This window comes from Tachypleus tridentatus, chromosome 13 (genome assembly GCF_004210375.1).
Source record: "Tachypleus tridentatus isolate NWPU-2018 chromosome 13, ASM421037v1, whole genome shotgun sequence".
NCBI classification, from domain to species: Eukaryota; Metazoa; Arthropoda; class Merostomata; order Xiphosura; family Limulidae; genus Tachypleus; species Tachypleus tridentatus.
The window spans coordinates 182,774,656-182,788,412 of record NC_134837.1 but is presented as its reverse complement, the minus strand read 5'-3'; the positions used below and the strand labels follow the sequence as shown (position 1 = coordinate 182,788,412).

At 30.7% G+C, this 13,757-nt stretch overlaps 1 protein-coding gene across 3 annotated transcripts in view; it reads left to right on the top strand.

Moving 5' to 3' along the window:
* Positions 1-13,555, top strand: part of LOC143237401 (nicotinamide phosphoribosyltransferase-like) — a 37,068-nt gene extending 23,513 nt beyond the window's left edge. For 2 of the 3 annotated variants that reach the window (XM_076476626.1, XM_076476627.1), the window contains exons 6-9: positions 5,936-6,164; positions 7,561-7,821; positions 9,070-9,192; positions 11,951-13,555. In XM_076476626.1, coding sequence (XP_076332741.1) covers positions 5,936-6,164; positions 7,561-7,821; positions 9,070-9,192; positions 11,951-12,061 — 724 coding nt within the window. In that variant the 3' untranslated portion in view covers positions 12,062-13,555. The remainder of the gene's footprint in view (positions 1-5,935; positions 6,165-7,560; positions 7,822-9,069; positions 9,193-11,950) is intronic. The other variant, XM_076476628.1, reaches the window with a different exon arrangement.
* Positions 13,556-13,757: the final 202 nt, after the last annotated feature.

Below are 13,757 nucleotides of genomic sequence, written 5' to 3'. Positions count from 1 at the left end.
AACCCTAATTTCTAATTTTTTTATAATTAAAATTTTGTTAATGGATTTGTGGGGAACATATTTCCTATTTTTATGACATTTATTGCAGGGAGATCTTATATTTTTCTCCTTGTTACAAGTGCTAATTTCTCCAGTAGTCTTCCACTCATCTGAACTGTTGATGCGTGGTTTAACTATTGGTAGCTAATGACATTGAGGTCTGTAAATCTCAGTTGATGTGGATTTTCTACCTTGAAAATTCTTCAGTTACCAAAACACAAGCATTACAGCCTCTTGCAATGAAGGTAACCTCAACTCTGAATGTCATTGTTTGAATCAAAGTTTTTAAATTTTTCATTCATGTGGCTATTATATCATATTTACCAGATTTAACTTTGGAGGAGTCCTTTCTGCCTTTCTTTCTTCTTCAGTAGCTTTGCAAGTTTGAGAATATTCCTTAGCTTTGCCTTTGTGGTTAGATTTTATCTACCCATTTTTGCCCTTTCACTGCTACAGCCACATATGTACCTCCCTCTTGAGTACTGCCACGGACATGTATATGACCCCCTCTACAGTATGGTTTTTCAAACTATGCTTTGCGGAGCCCTTAGGTTCCACCATAGTTATCTGGTGCTCTGCAAGAAAATTTTAGAACGTTAATATTTTTTCCTAAAATTATAAAATTGAATCAGAATATGCTGTACAAAAAATTAAAATATATCTTTAATATAACACATTTATTATGTATTGGGCCTTTTAATATTTTGTTCTGCCTAACACCATACGATTTTGTTTAGTTAGGGGAAGTTCTCACCGTGAAATTGTTAATACGATCTCAATTAACTTTGACAGTGGCATCATTGGTTGCTAGTAGATATGGCATCATCTCAAGATTGCATGCATCATTGGAGACGCAAGGTAGCTTAGTAATTTTTGTATGAAATATCTGGAAAACCTGGGTAGTGATGCCAACTATCTTTTAAAAGCCAGATCTGGATTAGCAGCTAAATCTCGAACAAAATGAAACATGACGTCATAGCTGAAACTTGTCCAAATTTGAAACGTTGTGATGCAATTAGATGCAGTATCAAATGTTTCAATTTCAAAATATATATTAATATGATGTATAATTATATTTATAACAATTATTATTGGTAATTTTTAGGCCAGGTTAGATTCATTGTAGTTTAATTAGAAAAACTTGGTACCAATGAGCTCCATGACGTCATACACCTGCTTGATGTCATGTTTCATTTTATTAAAAAAGATGCACGTTAGATCTGGCTTAATATTTTATTTGGCTTAAAAATTTCTATTAAAAAAACAAGAAAATGTAAAAATAATATTATAATGTTAAGATCAATCCAACTATTCATTAGTAGTAGGGTAGCCCAAGAGTTGGCAGTGGGTGGTAATGTCTTGCACTCTCTTGTCTTGCACTGCTAAATTAGGGATGGCTAGCACAGATGGCCCTTGAGCAGCTTTGTGCAAAATTCAAAACAAACCAAATCAATTTTTCCACAAATATTTATTTCTGACTTCGTTATGGCAACACTGTCATTATATGATGATAAAACTCAAGTGCTTGAATGAGTTTTCATTAAGAAGCTGTTTTGTGTCTGTAAAAATACTTTTGAGGTGCCAAAGATATAAGAATGTCTTTAGACAAATTAATAATTAGTTGTCATCCTTATGGATAAGTGGCTGAATATCAGTAATAAATTTGATACGAGTAAAAAAATCTAATATGAATTCATCGACGTTATTGTCGTGTGCAAGCACTTCAACGTAAGATGATGTAAGAAGTACCGAAACAAGAAAGAATGGAAAGTATGATGAAAGTTTTATTGAATATGGTTTTACATGGACAGGTAATGAAGATTGGCCTAGTGGATTGTGTGTTGAATGTGGAACAGTGTTAAGTAACAGTAGTTTGAATCCTGCAAAGGTAAAACGGCATCTAGAAAACAAACAATCCCAATTAAAAAATCCAACTTTTGAGTATTTCAAAAGGAAATGTTTGCAATTAAATACAGGGAAAACAACATTTTGTTCATTTGTCCATCAGGACAACAAAGGTGCTCTTTGATGAAGATGAAGCTCATACAGTTGCAAAAGATTTGATAAAACCATGCGCAAAAGATTTGGTAGAGTGCACGATTTGATGAGAAATTTTTTAAAAACATTAACTCTGTGCCCCTTTCTGACAACTTGGTTTCTTGCAGAATCAAGGATATGTCAGCAAATTGCTTAATGGATTTAATAAGGTGAGTAAAAGCTTCAGGTGGATGAAGTAACAAATGCCACAGGGTACATAATGTTGCTTGTGGATGTTCGTTATATTCATGAAGCTAGTTTTGAAGAAGATGTGCTAATTTTCAAACCTTTGTGTACTCAAACAACAGGCGAAGAAATATTTAAACTGATCAATTTATTTATGGAAAAACGTGAGATCCAGTGGCAGCTTTGCTCATGTATTTGCACTGATGGGGCTGCAGCTCTGAATGGAAAATGTTCAGGTGCAGTGGCATGCATAAAAAAGAAAAACCTGGACATCAAGAGTATCCACTACTGTCTTTATCATCATGCAGTTGCAATGAAACAAATGCCAGAAGACTTAAAAGAGGTATTGGGTGATGTCATAAAAATAGTTAATTTTATAAAATCAAGACCACTGAATGTGAGGATCTTCAGTTTACTCTGTGAGGATGTGGGAAGTTTGCATAAAAATTTGTTGCTTCATACTGAAGTCCAATGGCTTTCTCAGAGAAAAGTGTTTGCTCGGTTTTATAAACTGCATGAGGAGATAGGTTACCTTTTATCTGAATGCCATTCTGAATTTGCAAACAAATTAAGGGACGAATGCTGGATACAGAAAGTGGCTTATCTTTATCATCGTGCAGTTGCAATGAAACAAATACCAGAAGACTTAAAAGAGGTATTGGGTGATGTCATAAAAATAGTTAATTTTATAAAATCAAGACCACTGAATGTGAGGATCTTCAGTTTACTCTGTGAGGATGTGGGAAGTTTGCATAAAAATTTGTTGCTTCATACTGAAGTCCAATGGCTTTCTCGGAGAAAAGTGTTTGCTCGGTTTTATAAACTGCATGAGGAGATAGGTTACCTTTTATCTGAATGCCATTCTGAATTTGCAAACAAATTAAGGGACGAATGCTGGATACAGAAAGTGGCTTATCTTTTGGACATGTTTGCCTATCTAAATGAAGTGAATGCTGCAATGCATGGTAACAGGGTAATGTTCTTCAAAGCTCAGAGTAAAATGGAAGCACTTCAATGTAAGCTAAAACTTTGGGATGGATGTATACTTATGGAAGAACTTAATTACTTTAAAAATCTCAGTGGTTTTTTATTTATGAATGAAATTTCCTTAAGTGAAGATGCAAAAGTTTCAGTCTTGCAGCACATATCTGATTTGTGTACAACTACTGGGACTACTTCCCTCCTCATTTAGAAAAATTACTGTGGATTCAAAATCCCTTTGTTGGTTCTGCAAATACCAATGATTTGTCTTTGAAAGAGAAAGAACAACTTGTACAAATTTCGACTGATTACTCTAAAAACAAAATTTTAGCAGGAAGAAATCATATGATTTTGGATTCAAATGGACATGGAAAACCCTGAAATAAGTAACAGAGCTTTGAAAATTTTGATGCATTTTCCAACAATGTATCTTAGCGAGCAAACATTTTTTACTGTTTTCAGCTAAAAAGACCAAATTAAGAAGCAGGCTAAATATTGAAGATGATTTGAACTTACAGATAACAGCCATAACTCCAAATATTGAGCTACTTTGTGAACAAAAACAAGCCCATCCAGCCACTAATAAATAAATAAGTACACTGTACTTTTACTGATATTAATTTTGCATACAGAAATTTTTGAACAAGTAAGTAGAAGTAAAAATTTTTCTTTGAATATTGATATTATTATAAATTTTATATTCTAAAAGCTTGAAGTAAGCTTTATCTGGTGCTTGTGACTGATTGTTACTATTTTTAGTGCATTTTGTATTAAGGCTCCAAAATGTTTTTGTTTTTTTTCTGATGTAAAGCTCCGCAGGTCCAAAACGTTTGGGAACCCCTGCTCTAGAGTACTGCCATGAACACTTAATAGGATAGACTATAAAACCTTTGTTTAGTGGCTTAGAATTTTGTACCACCATGAAGAAATGGTAGCTCCTTTTGAACTTCCCAAACTTTTATGTAGGTAATAAAAGGTTAAAAACGGGTTTTGTTTGTTTGTTTCTTTACTGTATGAATACTGCAGGAAAAGAGTTAGCTCACAGAGATAAATAAATAAGACAGAGTAATAGATCTACCTGAACTTACTGACTTTTCTCATCGGATCTGTAGTTTAGTTCTAGTCTATTACTTCTATGACTACCCAGCCAGATACTTTTTTAGTTTACTGTATACTCCTTACAATTTACAGTTAGTCTTAATTTTTTGTTTTATTAATAGAGGAATTTGTAGTCTTATCCTGACAGTTCATTTCTTCTTAAATCTTTGAAGATAAGTTCTTTCATGTTGTACCACCATAGCCAACTTTTATTAGTGTGGATAACTTTGCATTACATTGTTTTTCCTGTAGCCTTTACATTATGATATAAAAAGCTTATTTTCCAAGCCAGGACTGGTGTGAGAGATGTGAATTCTGTTTCTATCATTCAAATGAACTTTGGCATCTTATCTTCTCACTGGCAGCCATGTAAATATTATGCCTAATGATAGGTGTCAAATGTTTCAAAATGATTAAGCAGAAAGAATGCCATTTTATTGGCTTTTAGGCCTATATATGATTACAAAAAAGTTTAGACTGTGTAGTGTGCTGTCAGAGGTAGAATTGAGGTATGTTACTGCAAGTTAAAGTAGGTACTGCTCTCATGTCAATTCTGTTTATAAAGTTTAATATTGTGAGATTACCATGATTGATATTATAAAATGATGCTAAGAAATTATGAAAAAACATCAGTGTTGCATTTAAGGTCAAACAAAAAATAAAGGAATTTTTGGATTTACTTTTTGATATTCCATTTGTAAATGTTAAAACTTCTCAAGGTATAGGACAAAATAAACATCCTATGAATTTTCCTTCTACATTTTAGCTTTTCTATTAAAAAAACACCAAAACAACATACTTTCTATTCTATTTTTTAAAAATAAACCTGAAGAGATGCTGCATTAAGAAAATTGTAACAGATGAAAACAAAGGAAAAGAAAATGTGGGAAATTGAGCTAAATATCTTAAAATTTAAACTTTGTGGGTGAAGTTTTTGGAGTAAAAATGTAACTTGATCTAAATGGATGTTCATTCAAAAGGCATTTTCTAGCAGTTTTGTTCAATAAGATTACTGTTAGAAAAATGCAACAAAAAAACTGTATAGCAATAAAAACAAGTAAAAACCTTAATATTAGTAAATTAAATTGTTTAAAATAATCATAAAAGTAGTATTCTGAAGTTAAATAAAGGTGTAATAACAAAAGCTGAGATTCTATTTAAATGCCAGGCTTTCAATAGAGTGAAGAAACCAGTAAAGTAGGAATCATATTCTCAACATAAAGTTGAGAGGGCTTGGTTTGCTATGTGATCATAAGTCACATCAAATGATGTCCACTTTCATCCTTGTTTTGTTTAGTTTCCTTTTTCAATTTAATACTCAGCTTTACATAGTCTTTTTATTTATCAATCATATTTCTTTTCCTAATTCTTGTGTTCTGTGTTTTCATATTATTCAAGATGTGCTACGAATAAAACCATAATATCTTTGTACTCAACAAGTATATATTACTAAATTTTGGTATTTTCATCTGAAGAAATTGATGACTTTTATAGTTTTTACAAATGAATAGTTACGTGATTTTTTTTTTTGCCACAGTTTCTTTTAGTGTTTCAGCAATGATAAAAATGTAATGTTTCTGTCTGCTGATCTCAGCACCATGACCACATGGGGAAGATCTAGAGAAAATGAAGCATGCCATAGCATGTTGAACCACTTTCCTTCAGGAACTATAGCTGTGGTAAGTGACAGCTATGATGTGTTTAACTGTTGTCAAAACATCTGGGGTACAGAATTAAAGAATGCTGTGGAGGCCCGAGGAGAAAGAGGAGGTGTGCTTGTAATTAGGCCTGATTCTGGGGATCCAGCAACAGTAGTGTTAAAAGTAAGTCCACCATATAACAGTACCATGAACCAGCAACAGTAGTGTTAAAAGTAAGTCCACCATATAACAGTACCATGAAACGTTATATCTCATACATTTTCACCTTGATTTTTGTTTCAGGTGTCATTTATAGATAAAAAACTGCATTTGGGAAGACAAAAGTGTAACATGTATACAAATGTTTTAGAACATGTTCCATTTTAAGGACAATAAAGCTTTAGATTTCAATACTTTTGAGTTGAGCTTGTTTACAATATGAATTAAACTATTGTGATGGGCTCCTGCTTTTACATAACCTCATAATCACCATAGTTACATGTAAGAATGGTGGTATACATATTACAACTTTGAAACCACTTAAACTGTGTCTAACAAATGATTTTGCCACACAAGTTGCAAAATACATGATGAACATGTTATCTTTTTGAATTATATAACTGATGGGCTACTTGCAAGCATATATCATGAAAACATTTTGTTTTATTTTCTTTACTCTGTCTATGCTAACCCAATAAGTTTCTAATTTTTACATTTTAGCTTAATTTTGTAATAATGAAGAATATAAATGATAAACATGAAATGTATTACTTACATAGGTCTTTTTTTCTTCTTTTTTTTTTGGCTATTAACTATTAAAGAAAATTAACCCTACTTTTTCATATTGATGATACTACTACACTAAATATTTTATTTCATTAAATAATATCTCTACAAATACAGAATAGTAACATGTAAACAGCAGACAGTATCCTATTAACTGTAATGTTTCTGGTTTCCTAACTTTGTGATAAGAGCCATTAAATATTCAGTTAAGCTCTTCATTGTCTTTCCTGTGGGAATAAAGTTTGAGGTGAAAGTTGGACAAACCATTATCTATACAGAAGATAATGTAACACATCATTTGATATATTAAAACTGGCTTTCTATTGGTTATAAATAACATAGTTGTGAAAGGTGAACATGGCTAGAGGGAACTGATTTTCTAGTTTATGGCTCCCTAACCAAATAAGATTGAGGGCTATAAAAATTATGCTTTGCCTAAGTAATAAATATAATGAGTGTTTCAGATTAAATTTTGAACTTCTAGGAGGGATGATAAATAAATTAAAGGAGGAGGAAAAGAGAACAAATGTCACAATATTTCTATTGTGGGTGGGGGAGATTAAAAAACAAATTCCTAATGTTAAGACCTTAAAACCTGATTTATTAGCTACATTTTGATATCAAGTTTATTAGTACACCTTGATGGTAGTTTCACTTCTGAATGTAATCAGTAAAACTTTGTGACATGCACAAAAAAAGTTACCTGTATGGAAAGAGTTAATTAGTTTTATATGAGAACATTTCTTTAAATTTTTAATCTACAAACGTTTCTTACTTTTGTATGTATCTTTAGGTTTTAGATATTTTAGGCAAGCAATTTGGGACAACAAAGAACAGAAAAGGTTATAAGCTTCTTCCGCCCTACCTTCGGTTAATTCAAGGAGATGGCATCAGCTACAAATCTCTTGGACCGATACTACAGAAGTTAAAGGAAAACCAATGGAGCACAGACAACGTAACGTTTGGAAGTGGAGGGGCTCTCCTTCAGAGGCTAGACCGAGATACGTTAAAGTGTGCTTTTAAATGCAGCTTTGCCATAGTGAATGGAGAAAAGGTTGGAATTTCCTTTGAATTAAAACTCCAAAATAAATTGTACATAAATACCTATAAAATGATTTTCTCGTCATTTTGAGATAATGATTATATTGGTTTATAAATAATATAGGTGTGACAGGTGAGCATGGCAAAAGTGAACTACTTTTCTATTTTATGGTACCCTAACCAAATAAGATTGAAGGCTATAAAAATTATGCTTTGCCTAAGTAATAACTATATTATAATGAGTGTTTCAGAATAAATTTTGTACTTCTATGAGAATAGAATAGCTTTATTATTGGGATTTTGTTTTCATGGCAAACTGTTAAGTAGTCGTATTTTAATCATTTCTCATCTACTTGGGTAGAAAAAAAAAGGTAAATATATTTTAAGAAGGTAAGGAAAAAATTACTGTTCAGAATTTCATAAACGTATTTTCAGCAATAAGCTTAAAAAATGAATAAAATTTTGTACTTTCAGATAATTGACTTCTTGATATTCAACTTGCAAATTAAGAATTTTTGCAGAAGATTAGCAACATTTTGAACAGTTTTGATCCTAGAAACAATTATTTCAATTTTTGTAATACAAAAATGTATTATGAAATATTTTCTGATTGTTTCATTTTTGTTCAGTTTCCATGTATTTCGGGGGTATTTATCAGATATGAAAATAATGCCAAGGAAAGGTTAATAAGAAAATGTTTTCTTTTTAACTGACAGCTGTTGAATAAGCCACTAAATTATTACAACAATTCTTTTTTAGTCTTGATTGAGTATGATGGAAAGTGACTAAAAGTTCAGACCTGATGAGGGAAGGGTAACATTTCCAAAGTACACAGGTTATTGGGTTTTGTAATTTTGTTTGAAATTTGAGACCTATGTGGTCAAGATAATGCCAAATGAAAGGCTCTTAAATATTAATTATTATGACATAGCTTTAGACTTATCTACAGCACATGTTCATTATTCATAAACAATTAATGTAATGTAAATAACTTCTTTTTTTCATAGAGCTTTAGATACTGTTTTCTGTTTCTTCTCATCACTTTAGCATGGGATATAAAAGCCCAATTGGCACTATCATGCAAAATACAGTGCATTTAGCTTTCTATTATGTACTTCACTACATTGAATAAGATAAAACAGAACCATTGAAAAGTATTTTCTGCCATATTGTTGTACATTGTGTGTGTATGTATATAATATATATATTTTAAAGAATGAAAAATTGTATCTTTTATTAATTAACATTACATTTGTTGTAGCTAAATGTGTTTAAGAAACCAATTACCGACTCTGGAAAGCATTCCAAGAAAGGTCGCCTCTCTTTAGAAAAGCAGGGAAACACATACGTAACAGTTGAAGAAGGGAATGGTAATCCAATGAAGGTAATGAATGCTGAACAAGATTATTTATTCAACCATTTCATATTTATTAGGTTTGTAAAAACATTATCTTTTGTCAAAGTAGTTTCTTTATTGCAGGAATCTTTTTTCAAATACAGGATTTCTAAAATAATATAAAATAATTTTAATTGAAGGCTTCAAAATCTAGAAGTTCACTTGTCTTAGGCTTAATATTAGTTAAACCTTTATTAAATATGACTTATATTCAGTGGAAAGATAAACACTGTAATTTGTGTAAGTTTTTGCTTTAGTTTAGTTAGGACTATACTATACATAATGCTATTAATGAATAAACTTATGTTATTCTGTGACTTAAAATTAGACTTTTTTAAAAACTTGAAGCTTTTATTATGTTGATGTACAAAATGTCTACTAAATTACATTTACATCAGTTTTATTTTGTTTACAACTGTTGAAATGACATGTGCACATTTTTGGACAGACAAAAAAATTGGGTATTATTATAATAGACTACAAAAACTGATATTATTATAATAGACACTTCAAAAATTAAACTTTAAATGCTGAAAGCTGGTGAAACATTAGAAACCAAATAAACTTTAAATTTGTGATAAAATGTGCATTTCATATTTTTTTTCATACATTCCTTTTAATTTTTGCATTTCTGATTCCAAATCATGGGTGGTTAATCCATAACTGTTAAAAGTATTATACTGTATATATAAATAGCATATTAAAGAACATTTTTCTCTTTCATTCAACCCAACTGATGACTTCTGGTATTGAATGAAAGGCTTCTTTTATAGTAACTTGTAGGATAGGTTTGTTATAGAACTAACTAAGCCTAACAATTTAACAATTCAATTGTTAAATTTTAATTTTATAATTGTAATTTAGGAACTAAAACATAGTTGCCAAATGGTTCTCCACCCTGACAATAAATATGAGAGAGAGAGAATGTATAGAAAACTTTTCTAAGAGCAATTTCATTTGAAGAAATTACTATATGAACAGTTGAGGAGACCATACATAAACCTCTGTCCATTCAAGAATTAAATTCAAATCATTCTAACATAATTTAACTGTGTACACATTAAGTCATAAAGAAATCAAAATTCAAACTGCAAAGAAAAGTAAATCTTCACCTATATTGAATACAAAATCACCCATTTGAATCTTTCACTTCCTAACTGAAAATAAACCTGAAACATATTGACCTACATTTAAGAAATGTTTCACATATTTTAGGGAAACAGTTCTTTCTTAATTTGGCTTAATAACTTAAATGTTGAGAAAATACAAATGGAAATAAAGAAATAATAAAAAGTGTAACTTTTTAATGTATTTTAATTTTGTGATATTTACTAAGTCTCATATCTTGGACTTCATACTGACTCTGGTACCTTTTCATGTTAATGGCTGTGGCATTTGTTAATTATGCCAACAATGTAGTCACATGTTTTTTAATGGAAGCTATAATGAAATTTAGATAAGTCTTTTTTCATAAAGCTTTTGTTCTAGTAAGTTTTGAGAAATACATTACCTTTGAATATTAAAAATTTGTAGATGGTGAGTATAAGTTCCTTTAGCCTTACCTCAATAACAGCTGCTTTTTAAACTACATAAGTAATATAGTGACTGTTAAAACAATAAAAAAAAATGTAAGGAAACAATTTCTTCAGAAAATCTTTAATAAACTGTACTTTGAAACTTAGTAAATGTAAACATCCCAATGACAAGTGTTTACCAAGACTCAATAGAACAGCTGATTCTAATCAAAGCTCCATTTTACAAAATTAACTTTGGTTTAATGTATTCAATGTTTTAGTGGTTGTTTTTTTTTCTCTACTGTTTTACTAAAGAAATAGTTTTTGTCATGCTTAATTTTTCAAAATATTTCTAATGGAAAGCAACTGACTGTTCCTTGAGAATTTGAAATATTTTGTGAAGCCTATTTTCAGAAATGTTGTTTATCCATCTATGATTAAACTGACACGCAAAATGTAATACTCAAAGATTTTTGTCCCAGCATGGCCAGGTGGTTAAGGTACTCGACTTGTACTCTGAGGGTCATGGGTTCAAATCTCCGTCCCACCAAATATACTCGCCCTTTCAGCTGTGGGGGTGTTATAATGTGATGGTCAATCCCACTATTTGTTGGTAAAAGAGTAGCCCAAGAGTTGGCAGTGGGTGGTAATGTCTAGCTGCCTTCCCTCTAGTCTTACATTGCTAAATTATTGCAGATAGCCCTCATATAGCTATGCAAGAAATTCAAAACAAAACAAAGATTTTTATATTGCTTTCAGAAAAGAAGAAAAAAATACAAATATAGTAATATGTGTTGGGTGTACTCTGTTAATCATGAAAGCAAAACCAATTGTACAAAAGTAACATCTGTGTAGTGTCACTAGATATTCTAATGCATGATGACAAGAAACCCACTTGAAGTAAAAATGTATTCTTAAGACAGCTGGTATGGATATTAAAAACCTATATACTCATACCAGCCTTCTTGAGAATACAGATGTTCTAATTTTATAATAAATATATATTAGTTTCTTATTTGAGAATTTACATTCTAGGAATTTTATTTTGAGATGACAGAGCCCTGTTTTAAAGTTTGACATTTTTATTGTTCTGTCTTGATGGGCAATGTCACTTATAAATAATACTTTACCTTTCGAAAGTATTATTTTCTTTATATAAGAGGAAATACCATAGTAGAATCTCTGAAAAAAAAAATCTTAGAACTGTTTCACATTTTTGTTTTATTTGTCAGGACATCTTGGTAACTGTGTTTGAAAATGGCAAGTTGATCCGGGAGTACACATTTGATGAAATAAGAAGGAATGCTGAGTTAGATATATTAAAAAATAACAGAAGGACGTAGTAACGGTTGTCATTTTGTAGGTTAAGTTAGAGTGATATTATTTTGCAGTCTCACAAGTTTATAAGTCTTTATTTAAGAAGGTGTTAAAATTATACCTGCTGTGCCTTGTGTGTTTGTAAGGATTTGGAATTTTCAGGCAAATTTTTTAGAAGTAATGCAATTGACTTTCTACACCTTCGTTTACCAGAACACTGTTTAAAGAAGTAGAAACATTCCTGCAGAAGATTTTAAAAGAAAGTAGAAGAATATGAATGTTTTATTGCACAAGCTTGTTTATTGCCCTTATTTGATTTAAATTTGAAAAATAACATTTGTTTGAAGAAGAAAAAACTTTTGCTAGTTGTGAAAAGAGGTATAGAATATGATTCATTAATTGACAAATATTTAATTTGCTTAACCTACCATATGAAGAGCTGCCACTGAATGTTGCATGTGTGTTAATCTCTAGAAAGTTATTCTTGACAAAAAATAAAATATCATACGAGAGATACAAAGAATAAATCTCAAATTTGTCTGTTTCGAACACCTTGAGCTATGAAATAGAAGTATTTCCTTAATGCTTGTATACCACTAAGGTTTAAATAGTTTGCAAAGTTTTTTGGTGGAGTGTAAATGTTGCATTAGAATTAGAGTTTTTTTGTTTTTTTTATAAAGACAGTCTCAGAACTAAGTCAATTTAAAAACAATAATTTACTATGTAATTCATACATAAAGACAGAAAACAATTTGAATAAACACTGACTTGTTACAGGTAGGTAATTTAATTATGAGAAGAAATGCTTAGAAAAAAAGAACCAGAATTGGTTTGAACAATTATTTGAACCAGTTTCTACAAACTTTATTGGATTATTAGATACAAGATGGGTTTGATATTAATTTTATACAAAACAGTATTTACATGTTACTTTAATGTCCAAACATCTGTTTGGTGTTTTACTTCTTTTAACATTTGTAAATTAAAATAACTTATTGTTTCTGGCAACTGAATCAGTAGAAATTTCTTTTCTGAATTAGTTATCAAAGTAGTAGCAAGAATTTAGTTTAATCACAAGAGCCAATGTTATTTTTACTTTCCATCTCAGTCTTGGTACTAGAATCAACAAAGTAGTAGTCATAATTTTTCATACAGTTGTCCAGTTTTAAAGAAATTGTGATATTTACAATTACATAGGCCATTATCACCAATATTGACATTTAAAAAGGAATGTTAAATACATACAGCATGTGTGTTGTTGTTGTAAATTTTTATTCATTTAATAACTTCCACTGAAATTGTTGTATCTTATGAAATACTTTTGACTTGTTATACAAGTAAAGTTGTTGTTTAATATAGCACAGAAGTATTGTTGTTAGCTTCGATTACACTTCACAACAGACAGTTCTTTATAATTGCTTGTTGTTGTCTTCTAGTCTCGATTTTGACTTTATCAAATTGTGTGATCTTTTTAAAATGTGTTTTTCTTGTGTTTTATATTAAAAGTAGATTTAAACCTTTGTTTGTAGTAATGTTTGAGTTTTTTGTTTTTGTGATTCCTTCTAGAACAAGCAAGTTAAATGCAAGCATGGACACTTGTTTTAAAAGGTTGACCATGCTCCCATACTTTTTTGTGTTTAACATTATGAACTGGCTCAGTATGGCCAGGTGGTCAAGGCACTCGACTCATAATCCAAGGGTTGGAGGTTCAAATCCCCGTTG